This window comes from Branchiostoma floridae, chromosome 8 (assembly GCF_000003815.2).
Source record: "Branchiostoma floridae strain S238N-H82 chromosome 8, Bfl_VNyyK, whole genome shotgun sequence".
In the NCBI taxonomy this organism is placed as follows: domain Eukaryota; kingdom Metazoa; phylum Chordata; class Leptocardii; order Amphioxiformes; family Branchiostomatidae; genus Branchiostoma; species Branchiostoma floridae.
The window spans coordinates 3,664,985-3,684,322 of NC_049986.1; the positions used below are offsets into that span (position 1 = coordinate 3,664,985).

General features: G+C 38.8%; 1 protein-coding gene and 1 long non-coding RNA gene across 2 annotated transcripts; both read right to left on the bottom strand.

The window, feature by feature from the left end:
- Nucleotides 1-7,453: 7,453 nt before the first annotated feature.
- LOC118421555 lies at nucleotides 7,454-9,745 on the bottom strand. The gene is made up of 3 exons (XR_004831848.1): nucleotides 9,638-9,745; nucleotides 9,273-9,308; nucleotides 7,454-7,544 (listed from the first exon to the last, which is right to left on the bottom strand). It is a non-coding gene; the product is annotated as an uncharacterized LOC118421555 (long non-coding RNA).
- Nucleotides 9,746-11,768: 2,023 nt separating this feature from the next.
- On the bottom strand, nucleotides 11,769-18,554 carry LOC118421127 (myeloid differentiation primary response protein MyD88-like). Its single transcript, XM_035828288.1, has 4 exons — nucleotides 17,918-18,554; nucleotides 15,986-16,036; nucleotides 13,041-13,150; nucleotides 11,769-11,780 (listed from the first exon to the last, which is right to left on the bottom strand). The coding sequence occupies exons 1-4, from the start codon at nucleotides 18,552-18,554 to the stop codon at nucleotides 11,769-11,771; spliced, it is 810 nt and encodes a 269-aa protein (XP_035684181.1).
- Nucleotides 18,555-19,338: the final 784 nt, after the last annotated feature.

The window sequence follows — 19,338 nt, forward strand, 5'->3', positions numbered from 1 at the left end:
ACCCTATCCGGACCTGACTTTTTTGGTCAACCTCGGACGGGGGGGGGGGGTATCTTTTGAGGCCCGTCCCTTCTAACTCCTGTAACTCTTTGACGACTTATCACATGGCCACCAAATTTCCGGAAAATAATGTAGACATGATATCTAAAGCTTTTAGGAAATTTGATGGTTTCATGCTGTATTATGACGTAAGTAGCAAGTCATCAATTTGACTATTGGCTTGAATTATCAAAAATCGGGTTTTCTTTTTAACTTCAAGGTATGCTACAAACATGTAATAGTAATTGCAGATAACAGAATGATAATGTTTCGTATGACTTGTGTTGCCAATTAAAACATCAACGACGTCAAAATGATGTCATAAAATCATACATATCGAAGCTATGAGTTGGGCTCCACCATATTATATCCACCACCCTTAATTTAAAAAAAAATAGCAAATAGCAAATAATTCCCATGTCCTGAACATGTGCCCCCTTACCCTGGTCCTCTGAAATGATAACATTCTGATTGACTAGGGCTGCTATTGGATGCCTTGTGGCAACAGCCTTTTCTTTTTGGACAAAATCAATGCGCGCACGGATTTCATTCATAGAATTAAGTCAGTGTAGCCTTAACACTCTTGAGATAGACTATAACCCGAATGAATTAAAAAAAAACACGTGAATAACTAGAGTTCGGCGACCTCATACCTCCATGAAAAATTTAGAGCTTCTGTGAATTACTTACACATTTACGCATTTATGCATGGTAATGTTCATCATTGACTATCATACACATGTCACAAGTATAAAATTCCCAACATGAATCATTAAGGGGTTTTGCAATTTTTGCATAATAATTTCTGCATATATGATGCAAGTCAGTTCGACATTACCATATTTCGTATCCGCTTATTTTTCATCTGTCATAATTTACATGTGTTATATTTAATAGAGTCCAGATATTGAAAATAATGTAATTATGCAATTTCCGCAATAATTATGCAAATTAAGTCCTCATTCGCATATCATATATATCATCATGAACATCTCTGCCTAAGTTACCCGCATGCCTAAAATGATTTCAATCCGTCATTTCTTTCTGCAGTTATCCTCTTTGGAATGTCTTGACAAAAATGCCCCTGCAGTTCCAAAAATAACTGTAAGAGGGCTGAAACTTGCCCCCACTTTGGCATGACGCTTAAAGCTATCTACCACTAAAATGTCAAGACCATATCATGTCGGGGAGATACATTGAAAAAAACTGCTATGATAGATTGTTCTCATTTATTATGCAAACGTAGTCCTATTTTGCATTATCAGTATTTCATTTTGTACAACATTGTCTAAAGTAATTACAAACCAAAAATCATGAAAATTCGTTGTTCCCTTCTTGAGTTATCCACCTCAGAAGTTTTTGATAAAAATGCCCCTGCTATCCCAAAACTTATGTCACTTATTCCTGAGCACAAGAGCTATCTAACACTAAAAATTCGTGACCATAGCTTATTCAAAGCACGAGATAGCAAAACCGGACGTTCCGCTGCAGTACCAAGGAAAGCCGCCAGGGGTCCAAAAATCTCATCAATTTTAGCTTGCGTTACACCCTACCAACGCATCAAGTACAAAACCAATGCACCAAGCCGTTCTTGAGTTATCTTGGTGACAGACACACAGACACACAGACAAACGCTACTTAAAATAAAACCCCCATGACATTTCATAAAGGTAATTAGCTTCCTGCTATTAGAAGTCATTGCAAAGCTATGTGTGGTCTAAGGACTAAAAAACGGAGATGGTCACCGACCTATGCACTAAACCTGTGATACCAAACAATACGGTGTAGCCTCCCATCTTCTGTATTACTAAATATAGGCTTAAAGACGTTAACGCCGACGTGGTACTCCCGTACTTGAAACCGTTATTGTTCCAGCTCCAGTTCAACTTGTAAATAAACATTGGCCAATGGCAGTTTGCTCCATCTCTGGTTTACTTAAGACTTCTTTACAACATTTATGATTTCAAATTGAAATAGCACGGATGCGAGATCAGCCACGATGTCAGCCACCACAGCGGCGACGCCACTGTTCGGATTGTGTATGCGTGTATCCATGGTACTGAAGTCCTATGGAAAAAAATAATGCGTCATTATATCAAGAATCAAAACTTCAGACCATAAAAATTCACCCTACTATAATGGTTACCTGTTATATCAACACCTTTCCATCACATTCTATGCAGCCTTACTGTAGATAACCCCTGCTCCCACCAGAGCACTCACATTGGTTCTGTGGCTTCAAAGAGAAGCCTGGCCACAAACATATCCTTTGAAACCAAACTGGAAGACCTACACATGCAGTTAAAGTGGAAAACTGTTAAAGATAGACTTTATTTTACAAATAACGTTTGTGTATAACACAAAATTAAGAAAATGCAACGTCAATGCATCTTCAACCAAATACAAACAATTCCCCCGCATATGAGCATTATACGAGACTATCCGCAAGAGAATAGGTCCTGGAGCATTCACTCAATCAAAACCGAAAACAAACGCTAAAACAAGGAAGTTTGGCTACAATAGCATCAAAAACTATAACACATTACCAGACACCATGCAACCACACTGATTTCAAATCAAGGATAAGAGAAACAGGGCAAACACGAGACAAAAGGCAACCATCGAACTCATAGTGGTAACAATTCTATATTTTAAGTGTATGTAAGTTCTAAATTTATGTTGTGTTGTTGTAAAAATTTACTTTTGATCAGATTTGTGTTTATTCAATTATGCTCAGTTTTTCTGCCATTCACGTTTTGTAATATAATCTTGGTTTCTTTTTTTGACCTCTGCTTATAATTTTATGTTAAATTCTCTGCCTTTGTTTTTCCATTTCATGTATTTCATTTATATCTTGTATGATTCCAGGAAGAGTAGTGTTACCATGTACACTGATGGAGATCTTGATAAAACAGTCAAACAAAAAAAGAACCTTATGATGATCATGTCACACAAGGGGGGGGGGGGGCACATGTACTACTTAACCTATCAAGACTGTGCTTTTTTTTAGCAATGTGGGACATTGGCATTGGGTTTTTGAGACCCGCCATTAGTGTCAAGTTCTAAGAGATAAGAGGCTTGTTTTATTTAATCTGGTTATATGGTCCACATTCTTGGATCTTGGATTTTGATCGATAATGTCATTGAAATAAGCAGAATTCATGCATATTTGATTATGAAAGATACACCAAAGTATATTAGATTTAATTTATGAAAAAAAATTGTGCCATGTAGCAAGAAACCCAAATTAGCTATTTTCGTCAAAAATGCTGTCGACAACCGGCTGTCATGGCAACACAGGTGATAGATTGTAGGCCGCTTCAAAAGAAAGAAAAGGGGTTTGAAACATGCAGGATACCGTACAGAAAAACTACAAAATATATGCCCGTAGATTACACAAAAATATCGGATAAAGTAAACTGATATCAAATCAGTTTGATATTTTTTTTACCTCTCCAGGTGGAGCAAAGCTCATTGTCCAGCCGAACTCGCACATCTCCACCAACTGACACAGACAAATGTCCTGCTGGGTATGCCCGTAGGACCGGTAAAGTTTCGGCAGCTTCTTGGTGACCCGGAGACGCACGTACAGATCGCTGTACTTCAGCAGTAGAGCGTCGCAGTACTTCAGCAGTAGGGCGTCGGCTTCAGTCTGGCAAAGGAATATAGGGCTTTTGACCCATCTCTGAGGTGTTTACGGTGCCACAATTGATGGCCGGTTCCTGTAACCAACGAATGAAGCGACCGAGTCCGCGTAGCGAACGAGGTGGTTTATGAGGTGGTTATAGGAACGGGACAAAATTTTACGGCACCGTATATACCAAAAGAATGCGGTTCATTAACGTTTTTATCATATACACATTGTCATATATCTAGCCGTGACGACTCAGCCCCGGGGAGCGATTGCATGCATCACATTATACCTAATAACGTAAGCCCATTGACGACATCCAGTTTTTGCTCGTTCGGCTCTTTTTCTTGCTCACCGGGGCGGATTCTTCTCTCCCTGCCTTCCAAAAGGGATATGGGGAAAATATAGCCTTCTGATAGGTCGACATCGTCTAACTATATGATAACGTTGTTTAAACCTTATTTTAACCTCCTTGACAAAATAAATATCTGTTTTGCAGCGCTGTGCTTCTTCTTGTTCTTCGGTCTAAGGTAGCCAACATCGACCTTTAAAACTGGAACTACGAGTCTGTATGTAAGTGCGAGTTAGTTAATGTTGAACTACAATGAATAAGTAAATAAACTAATGTACGTTTATGGCACCCTGCAGCGCTGCTGCATGGTCAGCCTATCGATGAATCTGTGTCATATGCATGCTGCGTTGTGGTGGTATATTGGATGGTGTTGTGTTGTGTTGTGTTGTGTCAGTACAGGGGCATGTTGTACCATACGCACGGGCATGTCATAACGTTACACTGTGTCTGTTCTTGGTTGTGTTGAGCCTATGCCCTGTGCTGTTTTGTGTTGCGTTGGTGTCTATGCTGTGTTGTGTTGTGTTGAGGTGTGTTGTGTTGTGTTGCGCAAATTGTCCATACACCAGTCTGAAGAAAACTTTAACAACGTACCCTAAGGTCTGACATGCTGGATGGGCTGTTCTCGGAGACATTTGTACCGGGTGTTTCAGACTCGTCACTCTCTTCGGACACTGGGGGAAATATGCGCGGCATTTCTTCAGGTACGTCACAGGACGAGACATGCTCAGGTTCCTACCAAGATTGAAGTTTAGACTGGTCAGTTGGTTACATGCACCTAATTCTTATAAAGTAGATTATATTGTCCACCAAGTTCGCCACCGTCTACAACGCAAGAGACACATATACAAGTCATAAAATACAAGATTTTTGTATTTTCTTTACAAATCAAAAACTAATTGTGGACAAGAAACATACCTTTATGATATGAATAACTTAGAAATTCGTAAAGCGTTAACTCACTTAAAAATCAGCAGTCATAAATTAGAAGTAGAAACGGGAACATAATGTGGCCCCTGACCAAAGGTTTTGTCCATTTTGTCAAAAGCAAATTGAAGATAAATTTCACTTCGTCATGGAATGCCCCAGATATGATGTTTTACGTAATAAGCTATTAACATTTCTCAAATCAAGTACGTCCGATTTCAAGGGACTCGAGGCAGATTTGAATATATCCTTAAATGTAACAACTCTTACAATGCAAAAATAGGGAAATAAATTAATAAAAGACTGCTTCGTTATAAGAATAAATACTGAAACTCATATGATTATCCCCACTCGAATAAAACACAATATCAAAGATTTCGGATAACCCTAGCTAAGGCTAGTTGTTTTAGAAATGAGGATGTTACGTTTATTATCATATTTCCAGGTGACGTTCTGATTAGAAGGCCCCATTCAACATTGCCGTAACAGATAGGAATTCATAAAAAATCGGTGAATTTGTAGGTGTTTAACAGAAATGTTTAATCATTCCGGCACCGAAACCAATCAGAAGGAGAGTTCAGAGAACAGAGTAAAACCCAGCACAAAGGAATGATCACAGCCAACACTAGGATGATCATGAATGCAGTACAATGTAGAAATCTGAAGATTTAGAAAAGATGTGACATACCAACATTGTAATGTTACGAATATTTTCTATGAAAAGTTTGGTTTTAAATTAAATCCGTAACCTTATTATGTAGCAAAAGGTTGATTTTAAATTTTCAAATACATTTTTCAGAAATTTTACAAATGAATTTGCAAGGATATTATCAAAACCCGTATGTCTCATACGGGTTAGTATGGATAGACTATACGATGTAACGTTAATGACCTGCCTATTGTTTGGTGTATATGCCATCATAAGGCCTGGTCAATTGCTGGCCATGTCGATTTGATTGTATGGTTGACATCCACGCGTACGCGCGCATCATTTTTCGGCCGTTGCCAAAAATAAACAAGTGACCGTAGGTAACATACTCTGTGACCTAATAATGGTTTATGTCGGTTGTGATGTTTTCTGTGGTGTATGACTTGTTGTTTATATCGCATACAGAACCTACTTAAAAGCTAACATACCTATCACTGCCAAATTTAAAACACAGTCCTGTACGCAGTAACAGCGAAATCAGCGTCTTAATCGAACGACACCAAATGAAAACAACCACGCACACAATTTTAAAACGTGGGGCAGTGACAACTGTGGCCATAACTCCATATCTGCTTGGAGATAAGTAATTGCCAAACCCCGTCGCCCATAGGCCAGCTGTTCCACAATACCAGGGAAATAGGGGTGATTTCTCAAATTGTTACATCTATAATGAAAACAGCTACCGCGAAAAAAAAAGATCCCAAGGATCAAACACGTTCTAACCATAAAATGCAATGACTATCAACTGCGCAAAATGTTAACAGTATGCTGTGTCAAACCAGACTCAGTACTGGAAACTCAAAGCCCGAATGAGATTCCGACGAGGAGAACATTTGCTTGACGATATTCAATTACCTCAAGGCTTAATGCGCGATCATAACGAAGACCTGAACCACTTTGCCGGACGGCGTAGGGGTGAAAAATGAAATTATTACATCCATGATAAAAACAGCTAAAGCGAAAAAAAAACAGAACGTGCATCATTTCGCAACGGAGTGCAGACGACATGCCAAACCACATACGATTGCGGCAAACGGAACATAGAGTTATAGGTGCGAACACTCAACGCATAAAGTGATCAGAAGACTCTGTCGCTGAAGGTTACCCTCCAGTCACAGAGTAATAAAAAGTTTGCAACTAAACAGTAAATCATACAAAGCAGCTTCAAAAGAAGAAAATATATGCCATGGATTGCAAATATCAGAAAACGTATAACGAATGTCAATCATTATAAGAATATTGCAAAGTTAAAGAGGACGGGAAAATTAGGAATCTATTGTGTAGTATACGTGGCCTTATTGAGGTCCCAGTGATGCATGGTGATTATCGGTACCGTGGGAGAAATTTCGGGTAATGCAGAATTATAGAACACCCACCCCCCCTTTGAAATTCGTGTATTCCAGCCATTTAACAGCTGTTAACGTATGAATTCGTCGCCGGTATAGAGTCTGGAGCTAATTAGTCTCTCTCAAAGCAGAGGTTAGATACCTTCATTGGTTTTTGCATAGTGTTATTATAAGCGTATCTGGACATGAATGGAAACATGTTTTAAAGAAATTGTTATTAATTAATTGCTGGTAAAGGGGGTACCAAACACCTTGCACTACAGATACCATACTTCGTTCACAGAGGTTCGTGTTCAACGGCTTCTTTTTTATACATGTGTATTTGGAATAGCATTAACATGCACAAGACAGAGGAAACCATCATAACGATAGCGTCTCCGTATACACATGACGAAATTATACATTTGTCAACAACAGGGGCTCGAGAGATACCCATAAATGACATACCTCAGGGTCTGAAATTTCGCCTCGAATGTCGATTTCCACTGAAGATGAATTCTGTTTTGCTCGGAAAATTGCCATCAAGTCTTCTTGTAATTGCAGCTGTAACATAGATGCCACATGATGTTTATATTTTACACTATATGTTGGATCACCCAAAATAAGGCGAACTTATCAATTAACCCTATCCAGACTGGGCTTTCTGGGCAACATTTAAGTGTTATAAGACTTCTTTAAATGCCGACGCAACTACGTCAAAATGACGTCATAAAAAGACATCATCTGTAGTTTAGCTATCCGCCATTTTGGATTATCAAACTTAAATGTCTTAAGATACATTTTTTTTTCATCATGTAACGCTAAAACCCCATGAAAATGGATTGAAAACGTTCACATGAATGTTTTCTGTAAGAAAATACCAAGTTGTGATGAATTTTGACTGAAAATAAGCTGGTTATACTTTTCATCATGATATTGTCGGCAATCTTGGATTTTGACCAATTACGTCATCTCATTAGCAAAATTTATGAATATTTAATTATAAATGTTCAACTAAGATGTGTTAGATATTAAAGATATGTGAAAAGAAGTTTAGTTTAGCAAGAGAATCTTAAAACCTCATTGTTTAAACCAAAATTAGTCATTTTTGTAAAATTTTCTTTTCAGAAACTCGTTGCCATGGCAACACGAAAAATTGTAAACTTACCCATTTTTTTGTAAAATGTTGCCAATAATATTTTAGGAAAAGTCATCAAGTTTGGTTGTTCTAGCACAAGCCGTTTGGGAGGTATATGACGTCAAAGTTGGCGCAGGCACTTTTAGCCCCACCCCCAGCCCCGGTCTGGATATGGTTAAGAGCTAATGACCTACCCTGACGTGTATATGGTGCTATAAGGCGATTTGCTACCAATTTTCTAGTGAGTTTATAACTACCTAATAAAATCACTAAATGGTTGATTCTAAAAGGTGGCTGTAGAATGACTAGATCTTATGACAGTATATACCGAGGAATATGCCAATCATTAAAGGTATCCTACAGCCTATCCAAACTGACTCATAAAAGAAATACGAATTCTTGTATGACGTAAAGATTTCTTTCTTAAAATAGCATACGGGTAAATACATTTGACCATTTTGAGAAATACATTTAAAAGTTACAGTTGTCCATAAAAAGATAACAGATCTTACTTTGAAACCGAGATTTCTACAAACAATATCACGTAACAGTGCAACCTTGGCATTTCAAATCTACTCTACTCTATCCTACTCTACTGTACTCATTTTCCTCTGCTAGGGGGACCAGTCTGATTGGTCTAGGTCATGTTTAGCTCTTATTTTCAATGTTCAACTTCATTTGGCCATATGAGGGCCGTAGGCGATTCCAATTACAGTGGGGGTGTCGACGGAATACTGTTTTCTTTCCTCCCGTTTACATTTGACCTGTATTGAAATGAACGTGATTTTGTCATGTATTTACAGAGGATTTGGTTTATGATAAAAATGTGTACCATTTGGGAACAACGAAGTGTGCTAGAAATGTCTTTAAAAACAGCCATCTCCCACTACATAAAGGAGTGGTCGAACGAGTCAGTTATTGTCATAACAGACGACTTGACATTCATCATTCACCACTTGCTTTTTTGTGGTACTTCTGTGACGTTACGACGTCATGACCAATATGAAAGGAATTTTCTGACTGGTCGACATCATCAGGCTATATGGTAACTCATCGATTATATATCACCTTCTCATGAAATTATCAGAGATATATCAATCACTTGTACATGTCGAGAAGAAAGGGAAAATTCTATCTATCAGAATCTCACTCACCTGACAAGAGCCCCTCTCGTAGTACACAAAATGAAGCTGGTTATTGATGTAAGAATAATAGCCTTGTTGAGGCGAAGAAAAATATCTGCATTCCCGTGACTGAATACTGAAACACTTGATTATTGTTATAAATATTTCAAAATATTTCTTGAGAGTGAGATATACAAATATACAATGCAAACGTAAGAAATAAAACAGTTGTTTCACATCCGTACCTAAAACACGATAATTTGGCTCATGCAGGAAAATATCTCATCCACACTGTTTCCGAAGTGCTTTTTTGTTATAACGCTATAGAAAACGGCCTCCGGCCTTATGCATGGTACCGGGGATAGGAGTAAAATTAACCACGTATTGAAGGATACAACAGCCTTATCGATACCAAGGTATCGGTCTGTCACAGTCGCAAAGATGTGGTATTTTGCCAAGATGGTGTTCACCTCCACCATTGTCCGTTTCAGGGCCTTGTTCATCTGCGGAGAACAAAATATTGTTGTATTCAAATTTATCAAACTAACTACCTGACGCCGTCACAAACGCATCTGTTGTGTTACAGCAAAGGCCCGTTATAGCGGCTATATAGAAACAGATACAGACATGGTTTCTTAACTAATTCATTCAAGCACATGAATGTACATCTTTCTGGTTCCCAAATATCCATGTTCTCCGTTATATATCCTGTGGTATAGGATCCTTGTTTCCTAGCATGTCCAGCATGCCAATATGGCGGTGGCCATAATAATACAACATTAGTCATTTGCGGTGGATTAGCAACATTCATCCGTACTAAAATTACCACGGGTAGCAGAAGTGGGCCAATGGGACCGATCCCTTGGCAAACATGGACTTTCACAGTAATAGTTACCAAAACATACACTAAGGAATTATGTCATTAAATACTCTGTTAATGGCCCACCATTGATTACAAGTCTTTGTATTAGGTCATCTTATGGAAAACACTGACTTTCATCATTAATTATGCAAATTAAGTCCTAATTTGCATCTCATTGTATTCATCTCCATTTAACTACCAACACCCAATCTACCCACGTATCATCGCAATCGCTCAAACATTCTGGAGATACAGCACGTTAGCCAAACGGTTGCACACACACATGCTCATCAAAACGATGACTCTATTTTATTGGAGGTGATTAAAAGTCAATAATTACTTTGTAACGCCCTGTGAAGAAAGGCATGGCGACACCGGGGACTGCTCCGATCATAGTACAGAAAAATTTGACCAGGTTGAAATGGCTTGCCGCCACTTGGATGAAAATTGTTACGAAAATTATTAAAAAATAGTGGACTAAAAATCCCTTTTTTGTGTAGAACCAGTTGAAACTCTCCATCTTGGCAGTCTTCATGACCATTTTGATAACCGTGACGGCATCTTCTCTTTCTATCTGGAAATAGAGGTTTTATTCATGTAAATAAGGAATGTAAGGCGAATGATTCAAAACCAAGGAGTCCACAGGAATAACTTCATCATCACTATGAGGGGTGATCAATAAGTCCTCGGCCCCACCCAAAAATAACAAGCACAACTCAGATTTTGAGGCACAACTTCATAGTATGGAGCCTTTTATCGATATCCTCCAAATTAGGGGTGGGTACCGGTACAGAAAATTCAGGTCCAGGTCTGGTTCAGGTCCTAAGGATCAGGTCCAGGTCCGGACCTGAACCTGGACCTGATTCATTATGACTCATACCGATGGCCCATTTCACTACAAAGAAATCTGTTTGGTGGAGTATTATACTTACACTGGCGTTTTAAAATCCTACAACGCTAACTACCTCTGTACGATTGACTTTAAAACCTGGTAGGAATTACTATAAACTCTACTCTACTTCACTCTTGTTATTTTCTTCCACCCGCAAGCGCCAAAACTTGTGAATGCCTGGTAAAATAATCTGTTAATTTTCTAATCGGTCCAACATCCGGTCCACCTAATTTTTTCAGGTCCGGTTTTTCTGGACCGGTCCAATAAGAAAAACCGGTTTTGTACCGGTACGCTGTACCGATACCCAGCCCTACTCCAAATTACAAATTATTTGACTCATTACTTTCCTGGCATTCGTTTTTTTCTAAATAAGAAGGTAAGTGGCGAGAAAAAGAAGTACACCGTACACCTCGGGTCGCAGCTCAATTGTCCAATTTTTTTTTTCGTTATCCCTTACCTAACGTTACTGGGTGTCGCCTGCAACGTACTGATCACAATAATTTGAATTTTGGTACACATTCATATAAGAGTTTATACATGTTTGTAGGATTATCAATAAGTCCCAGGTTTTACCGAGAAATATTAAGCACAGCTCAGATTTCGAAGCATAGGTGTCAAGTATAAAGTCTTATACAAATCTGTACCAAAATTCAAATTATTGTGATCATTACTTTGCAGGCGACACCCAGTAATGTTAGGTAAGGGAGAACGGTGGACAATTGACCTGACCTGAGGTGTGCGGGTCAACTTGCGCTGCTGAAAGTCAGACACCCTATTCCTTTTGCTTCAAATAGGAAGAGAATCATTATCAAACATTTTGACAATGTCTTTTGTTAATTTGCGGCATGGGGAACTCGACCCACACATGTCTGATCACAATTCATACCACTCTTTTCACGCCACTTACCTTCTGATTTGCAAAGAAACGAATACAAGTAATTTGGAGGATATTAATAAAAGGCTTCATGCTATGATGTTGTGCCCCAAAATCTGAGTTGTGCTTATTATTTCTGGGTGAGACCGAGAACTTATTGATCACCCCTCGTAAGTCATAAGTCATCAAAATCGCCGAGTTTGAGCATCAAGCGGTGATAGATCTTCCACAATTTTCTACTCTAGCGTCCTTCAATTTAAGGAGTGTGTAGTATAAAGCTAGCAACTATCAATTAGCAAACGGGGGCATTTGAAGCCAAAAGCAACAACTTTATGACGTCTTGAAATCAAATCGTGAAGTATGGAGCGCAGGTATAGGATAGCGATACCCGCAATCAAACCTAGGCATCAACTATCATATAATGATAGATGTTCACCAAACAACGCAATTGACCACATTTGGTCAACTAAAACATGATGATAATATTTGGCTTCAGATGATATTGAGAAACTCCTGAAGGTCTAAGTTAGAGTAAACGTACTGGTTATAATACACACCAATCTACCTGAAGAATACCAGCTAGTTGGCTACGGCCATTTTCATGACTTGGGTTTTATCCGTTTGAGTCGTATAATTCACGATTGGAAGATTGGAAAGTTTATTCAGCCTGTCCCACAGCGATTCATGCCTCTGTAGAAAGAGTTTTCTTTTTCGATGTGCTTACATGAGCCTGGAGAACTGCGAAATAGCCATTTTTGTATACGTAGTCTAGAGAGGTTGACTGGGAACGTTTTCAAACGTGGAAGGGTGATTACGATCAAGGCATTTTAAATGTTCAGTTTCCTTTCTTGACTTTGGCTTAGCTTTGTTTTCTTTGGAATCCAAATTGTCTTCAGTCTGAATTGTCTTACAACCTTTCCTATTGGACATCTGAAATTGTCTTCATTCATAGTTAGAGTATAAAAGACCTGTTTCTTCCAGATCTCTTCAGTGTCACTGACGAAGGATAGTGGATTCTATCCGAAACGTCTGACCGTTTCAAAACCATATCCAGTTGCTTGAGTAACTATTTTTGGCGCAGTTTCCTTTCACTTGCTGTTGTCCTTATTAGTGGATTTGTATGGTGTCTAATTCAGTATTCAATTACATTTCAATGATATTTACCCTTACTCCCCTTGACATCAGCTTAGCGTGAAGAATCTGGTCGTCGAACCGGCAACACGGATGACCCCACGTGCGCTCTGGTTCGATCTTCAACACGTGCTGGCCGTTAATGTAGTCTGAAAAAAAAACATGTGAATGTTAAGTTTTTTTTATTTGTATCTGTGGGACCGAGGGAACATGACCTATAAAAAGAATTACATAATTGTTCAGGTTGACATTTCACATCCAACTTACATCAATAAAATTAGCTTCAATTGCCATTGAATTTCCACTAAGTTATATTATAAATCCAGCGTTTGTTGTAATCATATTTCAGCCATACCATAGGTATGGCAAAATATATTGTCTTTTTTGTAATGTTTCTTGTTTCTGTCTACTTCTCCTGTCAAATCTTCAAAGCGGTTCATCTCTGTCTTTCCTGGACCTAATGGCTTGAAATTTGGCACAAGGGTACCCGGGTAGATTGGGCTAGAACCCCGAGGCGTTTTTACCTCCATGAAATGTCATGGAATGGAGGTTATATTTTCTGTTATGTGTCTCTGTCTGTATAGATGATTACTCAAGCTCGGCTAAATGGATTGGTTTCATACTTGTTGTGTTGGTGGGGTGTGATGAAAGCTCGAATCGATGAGATTTTGGGCGCCATATCTGTCGTTATAATCGATGTAATAATATCAGAAATCACCCCTATATTTGAGATATATTGGTACAGGCATCGTGCTTTATGTGTTTGTTAATGGGCTTAGCTGCAAGCAGATAGTGGGGTGACAGCTGTTTGGGGAACCCCCAGTAGTTTTATTTATGTCTGCTTAGGACTGTTTGAAATATTTGTAACAGTTTTTTGAATATGATAATAAGTTTTATTTATGTCTGCTTAGGATATCATGGAGATGTGAAGCGTAAGTATAATTGTAAGAAGTTGAGGTACATTTAACGGTAATGATTAAGGTGTGGATGTCTCCTATACTGTACTGCTGATTTGAGTGACATGGTGATTAAAATGCCATTAGGTCCTCTAATCTTAGATGGGTTGGGTGTCAGAAGTTTTATGGGCGATACAAATGTTCTGATTTCGTTACGATAAGGGACAGTTGTTAGTTGTCTCTTTCGTAGCCAATGATACTTGTTTTTTAGCAGACGGGGTTGGCGCCAAGTATTCATCTTACAGTTGGTGTAGGGCTGTCAGAGGAAAGTTTGCATCTCGTTTTGGTACCGTGTGAACAGCTGATGTTATGACATATTGGTGGAAAATCAAATCAACATCTGACTAAAGTTGGCCACATCCCTTCTTCTTTCTGAGTTTCCCAACTTCCTCCCACCACACAGCTCTGAGGCACATAGTCGAACCTCAATAATGCTAACAACCTTAGACAATTTAAATGCCAAACATCAAGCTTAAGGAACACCACGCTACCATATGCCGTCAACCTCTTAAACGCACATTACACAATTAAGTGTCACATTTTAATAATCACTAATCAGATGGACATCCTCTGTGTCATTAAATAAATACACCACTTCTTTCCCATAACATTTATAACCATTACTCTCAAATACAACCGACTGTAAACATACATACCATCCAGCAGTAAATATTTCATGCAGGTATGAGGTCCCCGAACTCTAGTTTAATTTTTTTTTTCATACCAGCCTCTATTTGATTCTTTGAGTTTTTTTGGGTCATATTTGGACTGTATGTGATGGGCCCCTGTGCCTTGGTATAACAACCGAATGACCTGACATTTGGCACAGAGGTGCCTTGATTATTTTCCCATATAGATTCAATAACACCTTTGGCATGCAGTACAACAAATTGCTTAATTTTGCGATTTTTTTGGTCATTTTGTTTTTACAATAAAGGACACTTTTGGCTCCTCTACACTGGTATTACAACCAAATTAAATGATTTTGGAACAGGGGCGCACTAGATATCTATTCAAATGACCCATGTATGATTTCTGGCATGAACCACTTGGGGGGAGGGATTTCCCGGGTCATTTTCCACTGACCACAGGGCCAATGACCTCCAGGTCGTTGACCCCATTTGGAGGCTGTCTATATAACTTAATTAAAAAGGTAACCAATCACTTAGCCTGAATCAATACCCTGAGGGGGATTTGGCAGCCAATCAGCGAGCCTGGTGTTATCTGGAAGAGTCCGTTATTACACGGAGGGGTTTATGCTTTTCAAATTCATTTTTGGACTGGTGATTATGTAAAGTCTTTCAGTGGGGTTATTGTTGGACTGGTCTAATTTGCAATTTTACATGGGTTTGTTGGAATCTAGAGTCCATTCTTGCACGGAGGGGGGCATTTTTTAAGATTAATTTTTGAACTTTGGTGATTATGTCAAAGTCCTAATTTAGCGGATGTATTTTGGACTGCTCCAATTTATATATGGGTATCACAGGAAGAGTCCATTCTTGCACACGGAGTTAGGATTTTTAAAAAATTCATTTTGGACGGGTGATGATTAAAAATTTCATTTTTAGCGGAAGCGTTTTTGAACTGGTCTTTTATACATATTCATGCACGGGGGACCTTTTTATGCTAAATTCAATTTTGGATTCGGTTTCTTATTCAAAAGGCCGTGTTTTCAGTGGGAGTATTTCTGGACTGGCCCATTGTGCAAATTCACATGGGGTGCACTGGAAGAGTTCATTCTTGCACGGAGGAATTTTGTCAGACTAATTTTTGGGTTAAACTGTCATTAGTACATTTTAAAGTGATTTTTCAAATTGTTGGAAGTCTATTTTTAATACCGCATGGGGAGTGAGATGGCTGAAATATACTGTATTTGCTCTCAAGCAAATGTCGGCCTTTCTAGTTTCATATGTTGTCGTTGATGTTGCACTACGTATCCCAGATTGTAGGATATGAAAGGTGCAAGTCTGCTGCTGTTGAAGAAATTCATACCCCCCTTAAATAAATACATGCATCTATGCCACTTACTTGGGTTATAGGAAAATGTAGAGAATCCATCTGGCTTGCTGTCAGGTTCATCTGTTTTAAAAAGTAAAACGGCAGGAACGAACTTTAATAGGCGCGAATTATCTCAAGACGACGTATAGTACGTAAGCAATGATATATTGTTTAGATTAGTGTACATTTCATAACTGTGCATGGCACACGTAGCTTTTTTCAAGGTAATTACAATGGGTCTCACTAAATACCGAAAACAACCGAAAACAACCGAAAACAACTTTCACTAAATACCGAAAACAACCGAAAACAACTTTCACTAAATACCGAAAACAACCGAAAACAACTTTCACTAAATACCGAAAACAACCGAAAACAACTTTCACTAATTACCGAAAACAACCGAAAACAACTTTCACTAAATACCGAAAACAACTCGACACAACCATAAACAACAGACAATAATTTCAGTGGGCTATTATTTAATAATTTTGACTTTATTTTGGACAGGAGTTAGGCTACGATGGATTTATTTGTTTGACGACCCCTGTTATTAATACAATATTAGTAATAATAAAGTCAACGATCTCCTTTGCCTGTTCGAATATATTAATGTTCGCATTCAGATTCAAGGACCCTGTACGTTATAAACGGGGACTGCTTGGTCAACTCGCAAACTCATAAATGTCATGGATATCTATATTACTTGGCATCTATTGTGTAACTCCAAGCAGAGGTAACAGTAGGGGCGGGTTGTAGTATTGGCCACAACAAGAAATAGCAGTCACTGCTATCCCCTGACGGAATCTCTGCTTGGAAAATAGGTTAGCTTATTAATTACTGCTGGGAAATTCTGCTGCCTATTTAGCTAATGTGTACTACCTTTTTTTTCTAGCAACCAAAACAATCTAGTATATTTCTTGCTCAATTATAACGCATTTCCGCTGCCATAACAAATCGATTTAAACAGAAAAACCGCAAACGTGTATTACCACAGAGGCCCCAAATTAAACTATTAAGTGATCAAAATATGGATTTTGCTTTACACCATAAAACAGCGTGTGATCGATGGAAAGGTGTTTTCACCGGCTACATCCCCTTTGCTGAAAGAATCCTTCCTTCAGAATCACTCCATATTCTCTCCCTCGGCCGTGGAGAAAATAATTCAAGGGAGAGTAACCAGTAGATGAAGATAAAATAGACATAGTTGTTGTTTACGAGTTGTTTTCCGGCTTTTTTCGGGTTCTGATAGGTTGTTCATGATTGCTTTGACATTTTTTAGGTGGCTTCGAGTTGTTTTCGGTATTTACCGAGTTGTTTTCGGTTGTTTTCGGTATATTTCAAGTTGTTTTCGGTTGTTTTCGGTTGTTTTCGGTATTTAGTGAGACCGATTACAAAAGCTTCCTGGAGGACCATAGGACTTACATGAATAAAAATCATGCTCATTAAAACTTATGTAAAACTAAAAATCGATAATAAAACTCTTTACAATATAGCTTTTTACTATGCAACTTATGTCATACTTTTCATAGTTGGAAGGATAATACTAAATGGAGTAGAGCAGATATGAAACGACTGCAATGTTACGACATATTGTCTAAACATTTTGCATTCAAAATGAAATACACAATATTCTTATGTTACAGTACCAAAAGTACATTGCCAAATATAAATTTCCAACTGGTTTGCTAAGAAAATTAGTTGAGTGTTAAGTGACACACATGAATTATATGCATATGCCATTTTCTATTGGCGCTATATCATGATAGCGTTAATGACCCGCCTGGAGGTGAACATGGTGACATACGCCTGGCCCTTTACTGTAATCAACCTTCGCTCACTCTGTGGTTTGATTCGGTGGACGCTTACTCGGTGGTTTTATACTGTGGTTATAGCAAAGGTTCAGGCGTTACAACACCATGTTCACCTCCAGGCGGGTCAGCATTATAGATTTGATAATACTTAATTGAATACCTTTCAAAGCGCCAATAAACCTGTTAAAGAAGTGAGGCGTCCATTCCTCCAGATACGTCATGTGCCGTAGGAAGTCAGGCAGCATGTCACACTTCTGAAGCATGACGGGGATGACCTTTCTGTTTTCCTCTCTTAGGTTTGCGCTCATGACCAACTGCCGTTCAAACTCGCACCACTTGCTGTTGACGAAATCTCGCGAGAGTACGAAGACGGTCTTTTGACTCTCTTGGATGGAACGCGCAATGTTGTTGATGATATAATCTCCTGGAATAAAATCGCGCTCGTGGATACAACACTTGAAGCCGTACTCGTCTGATTCGAGCTTTTGAACCATGTGTTCTACCCATGGAGCATCAGCGCTGCTGTAGCAGAAAAAAACATGGTACTTCTCGTGCTCGCCGAGAGGGGGCGCTACTCCCACAGTCCCGTCCTTGCCGCTGCTCTTGCTATCAACTATCTGTACTTTGCACTGGGTCGCGGAGGCAGTTGTATGTTCCCCGCCTTCTCTCCTCTGTGCAGGCGCGGAGGGATATTGTAGTGCGTCGTCGGATTCGGCCTTAGCATCATGGGAAATGTTTGCTTCCTGCGCTGCAGTGCTGCCGTGGCGAGTTGAAGGCTCGCTCATACTTGATAATCGATCAACCTATTAGTTGAAAAAAGATGAATAAAACGAACTCAAAGAATTATTTCAACTTTGCTCTATACATACACGTACGCACACTGATGAAGCTTTATGAGCTCAAGAAAACGCAGTTTATGTGCATGTACGCCATGTTATGGATAAGTATGCAGGATATCTATCTATTATACAGATATATTAACGTTTATACAATTATCGTACATGTATAATCTCAAACCAGAGACTACGGTAGCATTCATATGATGATATCAAAAGCTAGTAATTTAAAGAGCTTAGATAGCCGGTAGCTAATGCACATGCGCACTCTTAGGCAGGCTACACTCCATTGGTGAAGCTGAAACTTTCGATGCTATCTTATGCTACCGTAGGATCTGTTTGCAAATTAGTACATATATATGCAACAAAAGAGGATCTGAAAAGGTCGAAAGGCACCGGGAGGCTAGTCTAGTACTACTTACCTGACTGCTGAATGTGGCAATGTTTTACTAGAATTTAAAGTCACATATAGTACCTTATACTGTCTAAACGAAATGGTTTCGACTCGTTGGTTTCGGTTCCTGTTTTTGTAGAAACACATTGCCTCAAGCGATTTATATGTACATGTACAATCGACCGATTAAATATAGGGGCTAACGTTAAAAAAAGATAAAATATTCTAGGTCTATGTCAACCATGCAAATACAAAGAACTATAAATGATATACCTTTAGTACTGGGCAGTATTACCCGATAGCTGCCCACCCTCAAAACTTCAAAGCATATATGTATAC